Genomic DNA, 21,741 nt, shown 5'->3' with positions numbered 1-21,741 from the left:
AAATACAGAACTCACTGGATGGTCTCAAATTTGTTGAAAGCCTCTTCAGTAAACAAATTAGCACTGAACAACTACAGTACAGAAATCTGTGATGAACAACCATGACAAAGAAACTACAACAAAGGGTAAGGAATATCTGCAACAAAGAAAGTGAAAAGAAATAACTGCAACAAAGAATAAACATTGTAACAAAGAAATGAGTAAGAAACAATTTCCGTGAAGACTTACATTACCCATAAAGGTTTAAAAAAATGATTTTTTGAAATAAAACCTGTCCAACTTAAAAGTGGAAGCTCTCCTTTGCAGAGAATATGTACAGAGTACATGGTGCTAATCAACAGTAAAAATCTAACTTTTCTGGATTGGCATTTAAAAAAATTCTGTAAATTATAAAAAAATTCAAAAGGTGACAGTGAAAGAACGTTCACAGTTATGACCAAACGAAGGATACCATTGAATCATAAAACAATTATCTTTCAAATAAAGAAAACTCTAACAAATTATCTAGAACTGTTACCGAGGTACAGCATTTTAAAAAAATTTCCAAATTTCACATCTTCAAGATGGTGTTCGCAGTGTAGTCTTTGCAGGCCTGTGTCTCGGGGCAGGAATTTTTTGGGAGAATACAAAAAATATGTGATTCTTACTTACTCCTGAATTTTAACATATTCAAAATTCAATAACATCTGGGACTATGAAGGTAACCCCCCTGCCTGAAGTGACACGGATTATGCCAGATGCTATGTTTTTGTGTTATTTCATAGTTTATTTGATTTGCTGTATGCTCCTGCCTGAACTGTAAAAACTGTGTCTTTATTGTTTATAAAGAAAACGTGTCATCTGCTACAGTTAGTTAACTCGTTAATTTTTCAAGCATAAAATTACCCAGTGGAACATTTCATCGCATACTGTTCCCTGTTGAATGCAAGCTCATTTCCTGCTTTGCAACACTTTAAGGGTCTGCTTCCTACAGCGAAAATAGTTCAGTGGTGGTCTAATGTTATTGATTTAAGAAAATACTGTCTGTTAAAAGCAGTAGTCAAGTTACAGTAAATAAACAGTGGCTGCAGTGAGTATCTTCTATTACTGTGCTGTATGAAAAGCACCTGGTCAACAAGTAAGACATTCATTAGTAAATTGTGCTCAGAAAGGAAACTACTCTGCCGTGTATTGTCTATGGCTGTAGTTATCAATTTTTGTTTTGGAGAAGAAATTAATGAACAAATATGTTATGCATATGCTGCACAAATGTTCATTATATAATTTGGTTTTTCAGTGGAGTCATCTGAATTCTTACACTTGAGAAGCTTACTGTTTGCTTGTCTCTCCAGACTATTTGCCTTCAATGGCTTCCACTCAGGCTATTCTCTTCAAAAAATGTGTGTAAAAATACGTAACTGGTATGTACAATAAATTTTGATGTAGGCTACCACAAGAGGTAAATAAAAATAGGGATAAAGAGGAATATTCAGTATGATTTGTGAGCTTTTCCAGTAATGTAGAAAATGTGAAAAATACCAGTGGCGAATTTTTGAAATGGTCTAATGTACAGATCAGTCTGTCACAACAACAATTCTTTTACTTCCACGTTCGTTGGCTTCATCAAGTAACAATCAGACTATGAATATACGCACCAAAAGATGACATCACAGCAGCCATTAACGTTACATCAGTAGTCAAAGCTGATATATCATATCGAATATCCCTTTTGACTCAAAAATAGTAGTTAATTTTGTTTGTCTCAGTGTTAGTAATTATTCTCTCACTTCAGTGATTTTGAGTTTTTTGGTTAGGCTCCATGACACTACTATCTTCACTATAACAACATATCTTAAGTTGTTAAAGTATTTTCTGTTGCAAGCTACTCACCCTAATGCTTCTCCTTTTATCTTTGTCTGCCCTCGTTGCCACTATAAAGGTGGGTTCCCACATCCTGGGGTCAAGTGCCCTGCCCTTCCTCTTTAATCTCCCCCAACCTACCCCTCTCTCCTCTTGGAGAAATTGTAATATACATTTGGTTTGCTGCTCACCTCCTAGCATTCTGATCCTTGATTCCCATGCAACTGACCAACCTACAAGGTGTATAACTTTGCTTCCACCATTTTTCCCCAACATTTGAGGCTTTAATGAAACATGTTGGTTACACATGTATCATTCAAAGTATTTCCCTTCGCTGGCCACTACTTTCTCCCACCTTTCGGGCAGTGTATGAATCCCGCGCCGAAAAAATTGTTCATCTTTTGAAGCGATCAACGAATCAATCCAATGTGTGACTTCTTCATAAGATTGTAAGTGTTGGTCAGCCAGGCCATGCACCATTGATCTAAACAGGTGATAGTCAGAGGGAGCAATGTCTGGAGAATACGGCGGGTGGGTTAGGACTTCCCATTTTAACATTTCCAAGTACGTTTTGACCTCTTTTGCAACGTGGGGTCTAGTATTGATCGTACTGCAAGATCACTTTATTGCGTCTCTTGCTGTATTGCAGCCGTTTGTGTTTTAATGCTCTGCTCAAATGCATTAATTGCAACATTCGATAACTAGCACCTGTGATTGTTTCACTTTGTTTTAACACCTCATAGTACATGACACCAAGCTAGTCCCACCAAATGCAGAGCATGATCTTGGAGTCATGAATATTCGGTTTGGCTGTCGACGTGGAAGCATGGCCAGGATATCCCCATGATTTTTTGCATTTAGAGTTATCATAATGAACCCATTTTTCGTCACCGGTCATAATATGATGCAGAAATCCCTTCTGTTTTTGCCCCTAAAGCAACTGTTCACAAAACCCACAAATGCTGTTCAACATCTCTTGGTTTCTGCTCACACAGGACCCAAGTTCCTTCTTCCTGAATGATGCCCATAGCCTTGAGACGTTTTGGAAATGGCTTGCTGTGTCACTCCCACTAACCATGCCAATTCTTCTTGAGTTTGACACGAGTCTTCACTCAGCAATGTCTCCAATTCTGCATCTTCAAGAACATTCTCTCTTCCACCACTGTGCCAGTCTACGACATTAAAATCACCGTTCTTGAAGCATTGAAACCTTCACAACACATTCTTTCACTATTAGCATCCTTACCATACGTATCTGAGAGCATCTGGTGAGACTCAGCCGCTGTTTTCATCATATTGAAACAAAACAGTAACATCTCCCACAAATGACAAGAATTAGGCTCGTAAACTGACATTTTCAGTCATGAACAATGTTATGATGCAGACACAAATCAACTAATGTTTGAATGAGGTTATGTTGACTGAGATCCAAGCTAACTGCCTGACGTCTACAATCTGTCTCTTTTGACCGCTACTTACCGTTGTCGCCACCTATTGGCAAACGGCAGAAGCAAAGTTGGACACCTTGTAGTATTTCCTGTAACTGACAGCTTACACCAGACCATGGCCGGTGCATAGTTGTGGTACTTGCTTCTTCTTAACATCCCACAATATGTTAAAGTTTCTCAGTATTGTTATGTCTGCTCTACTCTCATACAGTTACACTTTGTGCACCTATACACCCCACTCTTGACAACTGACTACCCTGTTTTCCATCTGAGCCAATTCTATTTCCTCCATCTGTTGTGCCAACTTCTGACCAGTTTCCGGCCCTCACCATCTACCTGCAACACTAAGCAACCCCCTTCCCTTGTCACTTAAAATGTGTATAAAGAGTGGAAGTCTCCATGTGCCCAACAACGTGAGAAGTCTGAATTATTGGGGAAGGGTATCACTTTTTCTTTTAATTTGTTCCTCTATCTTTTTGTTTTACAATTTTTTCCACAGATTTTCTGTTTTCTGCTGTTTTGTATGAATTGCTCAAGTTTTTCACTTGCATCTCACTTCTTGCAGTTACTATCTTTTGTTTTTACCAATTGCTTGCCTGCTGCCTTAAACTATTTTTACAATGTTGAATCTGTACTCTACTCTTATTTTTCAGTCAAGTAATAATAAGATAATTTATTGTGATTATTATATATATGTGTCTGTTGTTTAATGTGGTCTGTTGTCCTTCTATGTCATTTCATATATTTTCTTTTATTACTGGTTTCAGCTGCAAGCAGGAAAAAGCACTATGTTAGTGACAGTTCTGTTACTAGCTCACCTGCACCGAACTATCCACCACCATACAATCCGTATGCTGCAAGTCCTCCAGGGCCAGTCCTGCAACCTGGTGTCAGTCCGTACATTGACACAAGAGCTTCCCCTCCTCCATATGGGGCACCACCAGGTTAGTGACACTCCCTTCTTCTTTGTTTAGAATACTATTTTCTGCTTTTTTGTGATCACGCTTTTCAGTTGGTTAATAAAATTGATCTGTGATCGTTCTCAGTGAAAATTCTTTGGATGGCACAGAACAGGGAAGAAGCATGTTTATGTGTTGACTAGGGCACATTCATCCAAGAGACCTGAGGACTGCTCTTTATTCACCCAGGGTGGATCCTGACTTTATCTTACCCACGAACAAGGATAATCCTACAGTGATGTTCTGGAAGCAAGATTATGTTCAAAAGATGCATTATTTACTTTGAGATCCTGTGTATCACAGCCTCAGTGCTGAGCCAACAAACAAGGGTGGGTAAGAAGGGTAATAACCTCTGGAAGCAAAGTTTGTTGTTGCAAGAGAAGAGTTTTAGCTTTTTCTCTGCTGCCCCCATAGCTTATATAGCTATCCGAAAACTCACAAGGAAGGGATTCCTCTGAAACCTATTGTCAATAACATTGGTGACGTGACATACCTTGTAGGTCGGTGTGTGCATCAAGTTAGGAATTTGGCGGGTTTCTCTGTTGATAGGAGTTTGTTTCAATGACTGACATTTTATTAAGTGCTGATGTGGTCTCTGTTTTGACTCACATTTCTCTGTCTCATTCATTGCTGTTAATTGATGTTAGGTTTGGTGTTGAATTAACTAACCTGTTTGACATATGCTGACTTCCACTTATTTTTAATTCAGTGTCCAATTCTATGAGCAGACAGGTGGAGTCATTATGGTGAGCCCTATGTCATCTAATTATTATTGCCAATCTGTGTATGGAAGATTTCGAGGGGCCTGCATGCCTTTTTAAATATGGAGATGATACTTTTGTTGTTTGTCATGGAAGTAGTGATTCAAAATTTTGATCATCTGAATTCAGTTCATCTGAATATTTGTTTCACTGCAGTTTCCAAAGGATGCCTTCCTTCCCTCCCGTGGTGTTGATGATCAGGAGGAAGGTTGGCAGTATGTTGTGACCTCATAAGTGGCCAACTCACACTGGATTGTTTCTTCAGGCAGATAGTTTTCACCATCCAGCTCAGCATGGAGAGGTTCATAGGGCCTGTGTCATCTCAGACCAGGGTGGTTGTAATTTAACCCAACCCAAAAAAATATTTTTTCTAAACCACTTAAAAAACACCATAAAACCCATGGATATTTAATTATGGAAATTTAGTCAACACACAATATGTTACATACTTAGCATTATACAAAATTAAGAAAAGCCATCATATTTACTGTAGACAACTATTACTATCACAAGAATTCATTTTATTAATATTGTCTGTTGACTTTTTGTCTAGTATGAGAAACACAGTTGAAAAACCTTTGCATTTCCATAAAAATCTTTAACTTGACATAGAATTATAATGATTGTAAAGTACAATTTGCTCCTTTTTATGTAGAATGATAATGATTGTGCTTACAATTTGCTCGTTTCTGAAAGCACCTAGAAATTTATAGAGCATCACTAATTACATGGATAATTTCTCTCCTAAAATAATTTCTTAATTTGGTCCTAAAAGTTTGCAAATGGCAAAGATTTTCTCAGTGGATGCAATGCTGGCAGTGCAAGAAGTGTGGCACTAATACAGTAGTTGTAAATATGTGTGAGTGTCTTAGATAAATTAATCATAGGAACTACTCGGAGGAGACAAAAGTCATGGGGCAGCGATGCGACGCAAATACGGATGGTGGTAGTGTCACATACACAAGGTATAAAGTGGCAGTGCATTGATGGAACTGTCATTTGTACTCAGGTGATTCATGTAAAAAGATTTCCAATGTGATTATAATTGCACAACAGGCATTAACAGATTGTGAACACAGGATGGTAGTTGGAGCTAGAGGCATGGGATATTCCATTTCAGAAATCATTAAACAATCAGTATTCTAAGATCCACAGTGTCGAGAGTGTGCTGAAAATACCAAATCTGAGGCTTTACCACTTACTTTGGACAACTCAGTGGCAGACTTTTGTCACTTAACGCCTGAGAACAGCAGTGTTCGCCTAGAGTTGTCAGTGCTAACAGACAAGCAACACTGTGTGAAATAACCACAGAAATCAATGTGAGATGTACAACAAACATATCTGTTTGGACAGTGTGACAAGATTTGGCATTAATGGGCTATGGCAGCAAATGACTGATGGGAGTGCCTTTGCTAACGGCATGACCACCTGCAGCGCCTCTCCTGGGCTTGTGACTATATCGGTTGGACTCTGGATGACTGGTAAACTGTGATCTGGCCAGCTGAGTCCCAATTTCAGTTGGTAAGAACTGATGGTAGTGTTTGACTGTGGCTCAGACACCACAAAGCCATGGACCCAGGTTGTCAATGAGCTGTTGTGGAAGCTGGTGGTGGCTCCATAATGGTGTGGGCTGTGTTTACAAGTCTGGGTCCTCTGACCCAACTGAACCATTCATTGACTGGAAATGGTTATGTTCGTACTTAGAGACCATTTGCAGTCATTCATAGACTTCATGTTTCCAAACAACGATGGAATTTTTATGGATGACAGTGCACAATGTCACTGGGCCACAATTGTTTACAATTGGTTTCAAGAACATTGTGCACAGTACAAGCAGATGATTTGTCCACCCAGATTGCCCAACACAAATCCCACCAAACATTTATGGGACATAATTGAGAGGACCATGTGTGCACAAAACCCTGCACTGCCAACACTTTAGCAGAGGCAGCATTGTTCAGTATTTGTGCAGTGACTCCCAATGACTTGTTGAGTCAATGCCACATTGACTTGCTGTGCCATGCCGGGCAGGAGGAGGTCCAACATGATATTAGGGGGTATCTGATGACTTTTGTCTCCTCAGTGTATCCAGTCACCAGTACGAACACACACACCCACACGAGCGTGCGCTCGCGCCCCCCCCCCCCACCCCCACACTCACACACCTCCCTGAGCAAAAACAAAAAAAAAAAAAAAAATCATAAAGAAACCAATTTTACCGTCTGGCTTCTTTAAGTACAAAGGTTTTTCTCAACTCTGTCTCTAACCCTTAAAGTTTTCAGCTGAGTCAGTCCACTTCAAAGTCACCTTTTGCCAGCACAGTTATAAGAAAGATAGATCAATTGTGCATTACACTGTCTACCAACCATGAATTCAGTAGCTAATGTAAACAATGACATGGCACTTTTGTTAAGGCTTTATTGCCTTGTGTGGGTAGCAATGCCAACAGAATTAGTCTTATTCTGTGGAGGCACTGTTTCAAATGAGTTTTATGACCATCATTGAAGATTGGGGGCCTTTTAGGATTTATAAAGGATGATTTTTGTTTGCATAAGGCAGGTGTCTATCGTATCCTTGCAGTTGTGGCACAGCATATATTGGTCAGACCACTAGGACTGTGGAGAACTGATGTACTGAATGCCACACACACACTTTAAACAGCAGAGCAATACTGCTGTTCCAGAATGTTGCCTTGTTACTAATCATTTTATGGAATGTATCAAAACAATTTCAGAGATTCTGGCATGTAGTTCCAGCTATTGGGATGGTGATTATAAGGAAGTAATTAAGATTAAATTAGCAAGTTTTTGCTTAAATTCTGCTAGGAAGCGTGCTTTCCCTGTCTTGTCAGAGAAAGGAACAAGAGTTAATGGTACATGCTCACCCGATAACTTCTGATGTGGGTCATCTTTGGTTGTGTGATGGCATTAGTTGTTTATTAAGGTTCTTCAGTGACATAGTCCTGCCTGCGGAGGGTGTAAATTTTCTTGAACTGTTCTCTCTCATCATATTTGTGTCTTGAAAATGATGGTGTGTTCAACTGTTGAAATATTGTCATGTATCTTGAATAAAGAATCCTCTGCAGATGTAGAAGTTATCTTCAAGCATGCACCAAGGAAATGTGTTGGGACTTTTGCTGTTCATGTTGTACATTTGTGACCTTGCAGGCAATGTTAATAGGGTCAGACCATGTCAATTGAACCACTTTGAGAAAATGTTCCATCGGATAGTCTCAGATTTGGCTGAAATTTAACACACCAATGCTACCAAGTGTGGAACATTCATGTACAAAGTTTTAAGTTCCCCTGCCAATTAGTTCCAGAATTATGGCTTGTGAAAGAAGGTGGCATGACTCGGAAATTGCAACCCGCATCTGGCAATCTATCTTGAGACCCAACTTCAGGTCTTAATAACTTTGGAACTATTCCACACAGTCCAGTGAAATTTTTACACCCCAGTAACATCCACTTAGAGAACACACTCTATGAATCAAAACACCAACAACATATTTTTGAGGGAAAATAAAAAAATCCAAAATGTGATTTAAAAAATGTAATACGTTAAAAGGTACATATTGTAGGTGCCCTCTATGCCAAATATAATTCACTCAAAAAGGGTATAATTTTGTGGTAAGCTTAATGTGGCCTAAACACACAGAACTTATCTTGTCCATATCAGTCACACAAACAGAGTTACATGCACATGAAAATAGAAAAATTTGAAAAATTACCTGGAAAACATGGATTTTCTAAGTGTGGTAGCACAAGAGAGACAAATGATATCCAAGCCAAATTTCAAACACCGCATAAGTAGACCATAATATAATAATGTGGCAAAATTTCAACTTGTTATTGCAAGGCATTTGTGTACAATAAAAGTTGACAGAGATGTATTTGGTTATGTTTCTTTTAACACAATTTAGCAAGTAATAGTGATGATGCAGACAACTTGTTTCAGATAAAGCTGCAGCAATTGTGGGGAACCATTAAGCAACAGAAAGTTAAACAATGGTAGTTTTCAGGGACAGAATGAGTCATTGTTAGGCAGGAACAACAAAGGAAACAAGCAACAATTACAGGTTACTCATGTTTTTAAGATTCTAGTTTAGACTGGTCAGTACTGTTGTGGAAAGTCAGTATGGAGGCAGAAGAGTGTACTAGTGGTGCTTTTGTTCAAACAAGTTTCAGTATTGGTAGAGCACAAGCATCTGAATGTCATAAAACAACACATGGAACAAAATGTGGCATTTGCTTTGTACTGTATGATCTGGATGAATCGGACCAAAATTTGTTGCTATGGAGATCCGGGATACACCCTGTGGGCACAAGAAGTACAGTTCCAGGAAACTTTAGTGTTTGTTATCATCATACGAAAGTGTTTCTGGATAAGTATTCTTTTCTACACAGATGTTGTTTTGATCCATTTCGGATTCATAAGAAGACAGTGAAGTGTAGCCTCAGAGAAATTGATATAAAATCAGTATTGAAAGTGAATCAGTGCATGGGACTTAACATGAAACCAGGACAAAAGCTATGTTCCAGGTGTGTTACACTGCTAAAATATGAAGAATATTCAGATAATTTACATGACAGTGATGAAGAGTATCAGCCACCTACAACCACAGCGGATGAGCAATTAAATACATGACTGCTCTTGGTTTGTCTCCCATGAAGACACACAAAGTTGGAAAAAGAGACAGGCTCAGCTGTGGTAGAAGAAAACTGCAAGAAGCTCAAATGGAATTAAAACACAAAATAGCTGACACATTAATGGTGGACGAGGAAGAACTATCTGCTCCAAAGGAACAGAAATCATGCCAGAAATGCTCTAATTTGAACAAAATTGTGCATGATTTGAAAGAAAAATGTGCCATATCCACACGCCAGAAGAAGGTAGCTATTCTTACCTTTGTACCTTCCAGCTGGTCTATTGACTACACTGCAAAGGAATTCAGTGTTTCTACATATATGGTAAAGCAAGCTAGGAAAATAAAATCAACCCAAGGAGTGCTTCCACAACTTCAGCAGGCTCAGGGTAAGCAATTGAGTTAAGAAATAAAGGTGCTAGTGTCGGAGTTTTATGAAAATAATGACTACAGCTGAATAATCCCTGGGAAAAAAGACTAACAAGGGAACCTCCCCATCGCACCCCCCTCAGATTTAGTTATAAGTTGGCACAGTGGATAGGCCTTGAAAAACTGAACACAGATCAATTGAGAAAACAGGAAGAAGTTGTGTGGAACTATGAAAAAAATAAGCAAAATATACAAACTGAGTAGTCCATGCGCAAGATATGCAACATGAAGGGGAGTGTGAGCTCAGGAGCACCATGGTCCTGTGGTTAGCGTGAGCAGCTGCGGAACGAGAGGCCCTTGGTTCAAGTCTTCCCTCGAGTGAAAAGTTTACTTTCTTTATTGTCGCAAATTTATTATCTGTCCGATCGTTCATTGACGTCTCTGTTCACTGTAGTAAGTTTAGTGTCTGTGTTTTGCGACCGCATCGCAAAACCGTGCGATTAGTAGACGAAAGGACGTGCCTCTCCAACGGGAACCGAAAATATTTGATCACAAGGTCATAGGTCAACCGATTCCTCCACAGGAAAACACGTCTGATATATTCTATACGACACTGGTGACGGCATGTGCGTCACATGACAGGAATATGTTGTCGACCCACCTAACTTGTACACTTGGCGAATGGGTAAAAAGATTCTTGTACCTTGCCCGATTTAGGTTTTCGTGTGGATGTGATAATCACTCCCAAAGAAGTGTTTAGGTGTAGCGTCCCCATACTACGGCGCAGTTACCTCGCATCGGACAGACAGATAATAATTGTCTGAAAATAAAAAATTAAACTTATTCACGTGAGGGAAGACATGAACCAAGGACCTCTCGTTTCGCAGCTGCTTACGTTAACCACGGGACCACGGCGCTCCTGAGCTCACACTGTCCTTGATGTTGCATATCTTGCACATGGACTACTCAGTTTTTATATTTTGCTTATTTTTTTCATAGTCTCACACAACTTCTTCCTGTTTTTTCGATTGATCTATGTTCAGTTTTTCAAGGCCTATCCACTGTGCCAACTTACAAGTAAATCTGAGGGGGGTGCGATGGGGAGGTCCCCTTGTAAGTAATGGTGAAAATGGGAAATGTATGTGTACAGATGCAAAAAAGACTTTTGCTATGCAACATATCAGAGCTATATGTAGAATTCAAGGAAAAGTATCCCGATACTAAAGTAGGTTTATCATCTTTTTTTCAATCTTCGGCCAAAATGGGTTGTGCCTGTAAGTGCAAGGGGCACACACAATGTTTGTGTATGTGAGACCCATCAAAATGCTAAGCTGATGTTTGCTGCTATAAAGGATTCTGGTCTGGATTACAAAGGTGCAATGAAACTGCTAGTGTGTGACATGAGTTCCTACCAGTGCATGATACACAGGTGTGAAAAGTGTCCTGGTAAGGCAAGTCTTGCAGAACACATGAATAACAAACTGTATGGTGAACTTATGGATGACGATGAACTTGTTTCTTATAAACAATGGATACACATGGATCGCACAAGTCTTGAAACAAAGCAAAATACAGTGGAAGATTTTGTTGAAATGTGTTGTCAAAAAATGGACAAACTGACCACACACAACTTCACAACAACAGCACAATCGGCTTATCTCCAGTTTTGTAAGTATAATTTGAAACAAGATGAAATTAGAGTAATACTAGACTTTTCTGAAAATTATGCATTTATAGTTCAAGGTACCATCCAAGGATATGCTTGGGACAACAGTCAAGCAACTCTCCAGCCATTTGCGATTTACTATAGAGGTGAATCAGGTGATGTGTCTGTCATGAACCTGTGCATTTTTAGTGACTGTTTAATTCATGATGCCATTGCAGTTCATGTCCAAATTCACACTGTCATGGCATATGTGAAAAACAAGCTGCCTCACATACATTTTGCGAAATACTTCAGTGATGGGGCAGCTAGTCAGTACAAAATCTGTAAAAATCTCAAAAATTTATGCATGCATTACCATGATTTTCAAATTCACGCAGAATGGAATTTTTTCGCAACAAGTCATGGTAAAAATGTATGTGATGGTATTGGTGCTACCATTAAGTGCATGGCATCACAAGCTAGTCTGCAGCGCCCTACAGAAGGTCACATTCTAACACCTCTTCAGCTATTTACCTGGGTACAGAAAAATATCTCTGGCTTACAATCATTCTGTGTTTCGAAAGATGGGGTGAAATCAGTCGAAGAGTTGCTAAAAAGCAGACTAGAATACATTAAAACTGTTGCAGGCACAAGGAGCCATCATCACTTCTCTCCAGCGGAGTCTGACAATGTGCAGATGAGCAGACTGTCCAGTTATAACTATAGGTTCATGCACAACATGTGTCTTCACAGTGTGTCTGACTCAGGATTCAGAAGCAAAAGCAGCAACATACAACCAGGTTGCTATGTTATTGCTGTTTATGATGACAAATGGTACTTAGGATGTGTTGCAGAGCGCTGTGAAGCAGAAGGTGATGTATTTGTGAACTTCATGGCACCAGCAAGATCATTTCATTGACCATGTTTGGCAGACAGGTGTTGGATTCCTTTTGGACATATTGTTATAACAGTTCCAGTTCCTACTACAGTGTCAGGAAGACAGTACGATTTCCACTCAATGTACAGAGTACAGTAGCTAAAGTGTGGGAGAACTTGTGTTCGAAGCACAATCGACTGGTTGTTAGCAGTTAAGGTGCAGTAAACATTAATGATAGGTTATGTTAATCTGTCTGTATGTTGTTGCTTAGTGATTAAACAGTTGTGGGAGAGTATAAGAAGAGGCAGAACAGTTTATGATATGTTTTTACAAAATTGTGTTGTGGAACAATGGCCACATCACCAAATACATCTGTCAACTAGATTGTACACAAATGTCTTGCAATGACATGCTGAAATTTTGAGATATGTATAATTATGGTCTACTTATGCAGTGTGTGAAATTTGGCTTGGATACCATTTGTCCCTTTTGTGCTACCACACTTTGAAAACCCATGTTTTTTTCAGGTAATTTTTCAAATTTTTCGATTTTCGTGTGCATGTAACTCTGTTTTTGTGACTGATATAGGCATGATGAGTTCTGTGTGTGTTTAGGCCACATTAAGCTTACCACAAAAAAATTTATACACTTTTTGAGTGAATTATATTTGGTATAGAGGGCACCTACAATACATACCTTTTAATGTATTACATTTTTAATCACATTTTGGAATTTTTTATTTTCCCTCAGAAATATGTTGTTGGTATTTTGATTCATGGAGTGTGTTCTCTAAATGGATGTTACTGGGTTCTAAAAATTTCACTGGACTGTGTGGAATAGTTCCAAAGTTATTAAGACCTGAAGTTGGGTCTGAAGGTAGATTGCCAGATGCGGGTTGCAATTTCCGAGTCACGCCACCTCCGTTCACAAGTCATAATTCTGGAACTAATTGGCATGGGAAACTAACACTTTGTACACAAGTGTTCCACACATGGTAGAATTAGTGTACTGAATTTCAGTCAAATCTGAGACTATGAGCTGGAGCCCCTGGTTGACTGACATGGAATGACCCAATAGTAACCTCACACTTTTTGCAGATGATGCAGATATCTAGGCTAAATTCTAGATCAGGGCCAGTGAAAGTCAAGGCGGTGCTTATCTGCTGCTAATAGGTTGGCAACATGTCAGTTTTACATAGCCAATAGGATGATTCTTTGACATAATCAATGAGAGGCAAAAACTGAGACAATGTATTTCTAGCACCGAAATGGAAACCATTGTCTGGTTTGCTTTTTTCGGTGTGTTAGTGTGTTTTGAGAAATATGTTTTGTGATTATGGCTGTGATTGCTATAAAGTGGATCAATTTAAGGGATTTAGCTGTGCATGACAATGGCATCTGTTGGTGCATGTCTAGTGAAGTAAATTGCAAAGGCGCAAAAAGGTTTCAGATGTGGTGGTGAAATGACTCAAGAGTCAAGGGTTTGTGTGGAGGAAATGATCTGGAAGTGCATCAAAAGCTGCCACTTTGAATAAGTGGAGTAATGTTTTATTAATTCAGTCATGGGAGAACGTAGGTGGATCAGTTTTTATTAATAAATAGATGCACTTTATATATTGATAAGCATTGATCCACCTACCTTCTCCCATGATTTAATTAAATACATCAATCAACCTATCTCCTCCCATAATTCAATTAAAAAATGTTGATCAACTTACTCAGTATGCTTGCACAGATCTATTGTGTAGCATCAAAGAGCAGAGAAATATTCCACTGCTTTTTTAAAAATATTCTGGGTTGCTATTCTGTCCTTAATTTGCAGATACTAGCTAGCAGAGTTTAGAGAGTTGTGACTCAAACAAACAGCAGTTAATTTCTAATCATTTACAGCAATATTTCACCCTTTCTTCCAAATGTATTACTTTGAAATACGTTATCTGCCTACTGCTCTCTCACTGGCTGTGTAACACAAACAGCTGACACACCTTCTTTTGTTCCCATCATACCTCATGGCAGGTGCTGACAATATTCCTGCAAGAAACATGTAAGTAGGCCATTGGCCCTATTCCAGACCTTTGCCAACTGTAATGAAATAATGACAGAAAAAATTATACAATTATTCAGTCAGATCTTGATAAGATTTCAAAGTGTAGTAAAGATTGCCATTCATTTAAATGTTCAGAAATGTCAAATTATGCACATCACAAAATGAAAAACGATAGTATCCTACGACTGCAATATCAATTAGTCATAATTTGAGTCAGCCAACTCACACATTTGTTATTGGTTGGAAACGGGGAAATGCACTCTACAAAGGAAACATATACACAAATAATCTGACAGATAGGGTGAGCTGTGTTCTGTGACTCTGCTAATGACACAGTAGTGTATGGGAAAGTGTTCATCATTGAGTGACTGTAGAAAAATACACAGTGACTTAAGACAGAGTTTATGTTTGGTAGAAAAATATGAGTTAATGCAGATGAGTAAGAAAATCAATCCTGTAATATTCAAGTACAGTGTTGGTGGTGTGCTGCTTGACACAGACATGACTATTTAATATCTAGGCATAACAGTGCAGAGCAGTATGAAATGAAACTAGCACATATGTCGGTAGTAGGGAAGGCAAATGGTTGACTTTGGTTTGTTCAGAACAATACAGAAGTGTAGCTCATTTGCGAAGGAGACCACATGTAGAACACTAGTTCAACCCATTGTTGAGTACTGCTAGAGTGTGAGGGATCCTCACCAGGTCAGATTAAGGGGAGGTTTACTATCTGTGGCCTGAAAAAAGCATGTTCTTTGAGAGAATTTTTTTTTTCTCGGGATATTTTATAGATATCAATGTCAAATTTTATCAAAATGTTTATTGATATTTCCTTTACAAACTGGAATTTTGTTGACCGGAAATCTCGAAGAGCAAATGCGGAAGTACCGTCAAAACGAAACAAAATTTCGATGTAGACCTCCACGTGCGGTATGTCACAGGTCAGCTGGCCCGTCTGAAATCAAAATTGAGTTGACATTAGAAGTATATAAGATTCTTTAGGAGTTGTACCTCGCTTAAGTTATTTGGACCTTAGGAAACAAAATGGCGGGCATTTGAAACAAAATAAAGTTTTTTCATCAATTTTTCAACTTCGTTGGCCAAATAAAAATATTTATAGTTGATGGATTGGAATAAGAGTGGTACAACTACTAGATGATTTAGTTAGCTTCATCGGAAACTGTAGTGGACTGACAAGGCAGCCAGTCCACAGTGACGGGTAGCCGAAATAAGGGCACGCGTACACACACGCCGACTGGCGTGAATTCTGGAACAGGATAAGTAGTGAATTCTAATAAGAAAAGTATGCAGCTCCTCGAATACTTAACTTTTATTTATCCTTGTTGTATACATCGTTCTTCTTGTTGAGACATTTCATACGATAACTATCAAACTATGTAAGGCTAATGGTGCCTTGCTAGGTCGTAGCCATGGACTTAGCTGAAGGCTATTCTAACTGTCTCTCGGCAAATGAGAGAAAGGCTTCGTCAGTGTAGTCGCTAGCAAAGTCGTCGTACAACTGGGGTCGAGTGCTAGTCCGTATCTCGAGACCTGCCTTGTGGTGGCGCTCGGTCTGCGATCACACAGTGGCGACACGCGGGTCCGACATGTGCTAAATGGACCGCGGCCGATTTAAGCTACCACCTAGCAAGTGTGGTGTCTGGCGGTGACACCACAGGAAACAAAGAATCATGCCAGTTGGTTCAGTAGATTTGAAGTTTCCACATCGCGCGATTAAAAAAAAAAGTCATTTCTAGAAAAATGCGTTTGAAGTTTTGACTACATGTAAATGCAATATTATGCAACTTACATTCAATCTGATATTCTGGGTCCATAAACTGGTCCTTCCTCTTCCTCATAGAGGGCATTCTGCTCAATCTGGGCCATCCTGCGCTGCTCCAGAGCTGCTCATACGGCCGGTGACAAGCGGTTTTCGGCCGCTTGAATCCGGTGGTGGTCCGAATGCTTGGTGAACTGCGTCGAATAGAGTCCCAGGGTGATGTCCATCATTGTCATTGGTCTTCAGAATTGTGGAATACCCTTCGTTGAAGCTGCTCGCTGCCAGAAAAGTCGCAATCTCCACAGTCTTCGCACCAGAATGCAAATGCTTGGGGGCTAACTTCCAGACACAAGCGTTCAAACTTTCATTTGAATTTTGTGTGTTTCCACCCAAGCACCGGTACAATAACTTGTCCTCTGAAAGGGCCTCATAGATCGGATGAATCACCTTTTGAACTTCTTTGGAGAGCAGCTGGCCATGTTGATATTTGTCCAAATGTTCAGTAGCCTCTGCAATGCACCACTTGCACCAACTAGTTTCCCCAGCCAGACAATTTTGGTGTTGTGGGCGGTCATCCGTCGAACACTTGTGGAAATACGTTGCCCAAATTGCCTTCTTCATCTGTTCCACTGAATTGGAATGCCGTCGGACTGCCAAGCTGTAGTACGTCGTAATCTCCTTGATCACTTGATCCTTGGGCAAGCACATAGAATAATTTTTCCCAGCTAAAAAGTCGAAATTCCCAAAAAAACTGATGCATGAAAAAGGCCGATTTCAGGCAGGTGCATTTTTTGTTCAGCCACGAATAACAAACATTTCCATTCCGTATTTGGAAAAACCATTTCAGGGGTGGATTCTAAACACTTCTACAGATCCAAAAACGCAATTTAAAAAAAAAAAATTGAATTTTTGAACCAATAGATAGTAAACCGCCCTTTAAAGGAAGACATCAAAGCAGTGCAGGGGCATGCTGTGAGATTTGTTCCCAACAGGTTTGATGAAGATGCGAATATTAAAGAGATGCTTCCTGAACTCAAATGAAAGGAGACAGTGTTCTTTTCTGAAGCATTGTTGAGAAAATTTAGAGAACCGGCAATTGTGGCTGACTCAATAATGCTTCTACTGCCAACGACATACATTTTGCGAAAGGACCATGAAGACAACATGAGAGAAATTAAGGCCTGTACTGAAAGATATAGACACCAGTGTTTTCCGCAACTCATTTGTGAGTGGAACAGGAAAGGGAGTGGTAGAGTGTATCCTCTGCTTTGCACTGTATGGTGGCTTGTAGTGTACATATGTTGATGCAGGTGTAAATGAGACTGCTTACAAATCACATGTGTGATGTGGGACCCATACCAAATTCGACTAATCTGCCTGCAATCCGCACACAATCAGAATGAGAAGAAACAGTAACATGTACCTGGCTAAGTATATTGCATCATTCATTTCTAGTGATTTGCAGAACAGGTATGTACATGTAGAAGACATGAAAGTGGCAGAAAAATGCTATTAGTTGCAGGTCGTGTGATATATTGTCACTTGCTACAGTGCATTTCCCCGCCACACACTTTCCTAGTTGCACGTAACTCTAGCTTTGCCTGATTGTATCTCCTTGTGATGGTTTTAGTATCCACATGGTATGTATAGTTTTTCATGTTCATTGTCCTTTCAGTTTGATGTTTCCATTTAGTATAAATATTTGTCTGATATGATTAGGTCATGAACATCATATTATTCACTACACATGAATTCAATTTTTGGAAGTGAATAAAATTATTTGGATTTTATCTAGCCTTTCAGGAGAACAAAGACATGCCTTGATTTGAGGTTCCTGGTAACCACCCTGTCTTTTGACAAACATTTGAGCCAGCCCATTGTCATGATGGGACAAGATACTACACAGGCCCATTTTGTAGTGAATCTCTCGAATTTGTTTCAGTTTTTGGTTACAAACCTACTTTCCTCTGTGGTTACGAAAATATGTCCTTTTCTGCCAAGTAAATACATAGCTTTTTATTTCCTTCCTCTTTTTCTTTGTTGAACATCATCAGAGTAGAATTAAACACAACTAATGCTTTATCTAGAAATCAGGTTTGTACAGTTATGATTTCTCCTCAGTTACAATGTTGAATAACAGTTTTAACTTGTGAGAATCAAACCATCACTTACTTGTTGTGGAACTCAAACTGTTTGCCCTCTATCTCGTGTGTGGTATCCACTAACTACAAACTTTACCTACAAAAATGTTCTGAAGTATGTAGTGAAGAGACAGTTGTTGATGTAATCTTGAATGGAAACTGAATTTGTTAGTAGGCATCACCTTCAATCCGTTTCTGGCAGCTAAAAGTGTTATCTTCAGAGGGAAGAGTATCTGTGTGCTCATATCATCTCAAATTTTCGAGAGAATTTGCTTTATCTCAGAGTTCATTTGAACCATTGAAATATTGTGAAAGCAGAGCAATTCTCAACTGCAAATACAGTGAACAAAGGCACTAATTTACCCAGAAACTCCCTTTGAAGAACTAATAAACCTTTTGATGGAAATACTCGTGTTAAAAACCTACAGCCGATAGCAAATGAATGCTGTGAATGGCACAGTAATATAAGTACGTCTAATAGGCACACAGCTCTCAACGTTTTATTGCTGGACGAAGTAGGCTGCTTCAGCCGTGTGCTTTTTGGAATGTGCTGCAGTTATGATAATCCAGTCAGTCTCAAAATGTTCACAATATGCCTTGCATACCCTCTGAAAACAAGTACTGTTGTATTTGACTTTTACGTTATGTTTCCCACAGGTTACAGTCAGCGGCCCAGTTATTCACCAATGGATGTGGATCAAGGGTACTCTATACCTAGCCAGTTTCTTAATGAACCACTGGTTGCAAATGTTGCTATGCAATATGGGCAGGCATTGGTTGGATCAGGAAAGCAAATTGTTGATAGAGAGCTGGAGAAATATGTGCCTGTTACAAGACTGAAGTATTATTTTGCTGTAGACACAGCTTATGTAACAAAGAAGCTTGGATTGCTATTATTCCCCTTCTCGCATGGGGTAAGATTCTATAAAAATTCTTCACATTACTGATGTTAATCTATGTGTGTAGAAAATTTTTGAGGTAAGATTTATTAAAATAATGAGTTAAATACACTGTAAAAACATTTACAAGATGTGACTGCTCTCATTATTTAGAAACTATTTGACACACACACACACACACACACACACACACACACACACACACCTCTTGTCTGTTTTATGTTGGATCTGTAAGTGATATTTTACAGCCTACTTTAAAAACACAACCTTAAGAAACTGCTCATCCACTGTGACTAAGATGAAACTTACCACAGCATAAGGAATTGCTTATGTTGAAAAACACTCTCACACTAGTCACAACAGTAAATAGTTTCTTGGTGAAGTGGCTGTGTCATTCCATTTTACAGAACTCATACAGTAATTAATGGAAGAAGATTATTGTTGTTGTTGTTGTTATTATTATTATTATTATTATTATATAGGATTAATTTGTACAAAAGATCACTTAATAACAACATTTTGCTGTATTCCTGTTATCTTATGCCAAGCATCTTTATTCATCGTGTCATTCTTGTGTGCACCATGATGCTTTAGTGTTGTTGATACGGTCTTTCCAAGAATGTCGTCGTCTGCCGCATTTCTATCTGCGAGGTGATTTCCATTCAAAAATTTTCTTTGTCTGCCAGTGACATGGCATTTTTCATAAATGCCCATACCAGTTTAATGATATTTTTAGTCCTTTCTTTCACTGCTTCATTTGTCGTCCTTCTAGCTCTTTGTCATCAATTTTTTTCTCAGTTCTTGATATTCTGGTACTCCTTTGAAAATAATTCATTTCCACATCTATCAGTCATCTTGTAAAGTCAGCATTTAAAATCCATAATTCTTATGCATAGCATAGGATAGATTTAACTATTAGTTTGCCCACTCATTTCTTACCATTATTGGAAATGTTGTTGTTAAAAAAAAAAAAAAAAGAATTCATTCATATGGCCTATTACTTTTCTGCTTTGTTGTATTCTGTATTTTACTTCTGTATTACCCAACCCACTGCTGCCAATATGTGCCCCTAGATATTTAAATTTTTCTTACATTCAGATATAGAAGCTACTCTTTCAGCCTAGTAAATTAGTTGGACATTAGCTGACATCCTGTTGAATCTCGTTTTCTGGAATATCTGTTAGTTTGATGGGCAAAAACTGAAATTCCTTGATTATATTCTACATTTAACTGTAATAAAAATAATAACTATATCTAAGGTTTGGTTTCTACTTCTAAAACATTTTGTTGTTGTCGTCGTCGTCGTCGTCATTGTTGGCAGTCCGAAGACTAGTTTGATGCAGCTCTCCCTGCTGTTCTATCCTGTGTGTGCATCTCCATCTCTGAATAATTGCTGCAACCTACATCCTTCTGTATCTGTGTGCTGTTTTCATCTCTTAGTCTCACTCCATAATTTTTATCTCGCACTTCCCTCCAATACTAAATTGATGATTCGTTGGTGTCTCAGCATGTGTCCTGTAAACAAATGCCTTATTTTAGTCAAGTTTTGCTATAAATTGCTTTCCTCCACAATTCAATTCAGTGTCTCCTCATTAGTTATTTGGTCTACCCATGTAATCTTCAGCATTCTTCTGTAGCATCACATTTCAAAAGCTTCTGTTCTCTCTTTGTGTGAACTGGTTATCGCCCTCATACTATTTCTGTAGATTGCTTATCTCCAGACAAATGTCATATAAAAAAATTCCTAACACAGAAATTTTGTATTTGATGTTAACAAATTTCTCTTTTCCAGAAATGCTTTTCTTGTCATTGCCAATCTAAGTTTCCTATCCTCTCTTCTGTGGCCACCATTAGTAATTTAGCTGTACAAATAGCAAAACTACTTTTAGTGTCACGTTTCCAAATCTAATTCCCTCAGCATCACTTCATTTAATTTTACTACATTCCATTATCCTTGTTCGTGTCTGTCTTCCAGTTCTTTTCAAGATGCTGTTCAGTATGTTCAGCTGCTCTTCCAAGTCTTTCGCTGTCTGACACAATTGCAGTGTGATTGGCAAACAGCAAAAGTTTTATTTCCTCTTCGTAAACATTTATTCTCTTTCCATATTTCTCCTTGGTTTCCTTTACTGCTTGCTGAGTTTACAGATTGAATAACATTGGGGATTGGCTACAGTCCTATCACACTTCCCTATTTCTTATATTTCACCACACTTTATCCCTTCCTCCAAAGAAATGGTGTTCCTGTATGTAACGATTTTCCTTTACCTCATCACAAGTGTAGGTCCTCCTCCTTCGGTACATGTACCTTATTTCCTACCATACTGCACACATT

General features: G+C 38.8%; 1 protein-coding gene across 2 annotated transcripts in view; it reads left to right on the top strand.

Annotated features, from left to right (window-relative positions):
• Nucleotides 1–21,741, top strand: part of LOC124787111 (protein YIF1B) — a 62,961-nt gene that overhangs the window by 6,429 nt on the left and 34,791 nt on the right. For both annotated transcript variants that reach the window (XM_047254314.1, XM_047254315.1), the window contains exons 2-3: nt 4,055–4,231; nt 19,168–19,424. In XM_047254314.1, coding sequence (XP_047110270.1) covers nt 4,055–4,231; nt 19,168–19,424 — 434 coding nt within the window. The remainder of the gene's footprint in view (nt 1–4,054; nt 4,232–19,167; nt 19,425–21,741) is intronic.

The sequence above is a fragment of the Schistocerca piceifrons genome, chromosome 1 (genome assembly GCF_021461385.2).
Source record: "Schistocerca piceifrons isolate TAMUIC-IGC-003096 chromosome 1, iqSchPice1.1, whole genome shotgun sequence".
Classification (NCBI taxonomy): Eukaryota; Metazoa; Arthropoda; class Insecta; order Orthoptera; family Acrididae; genus Schistocerca; species Schistocerca piceifrons.
The sequence above is the reverse complement of the archived record's forward strand: the minus strand, read 5'-3'. Positions and strand labels throughout refer to the sequence as shown.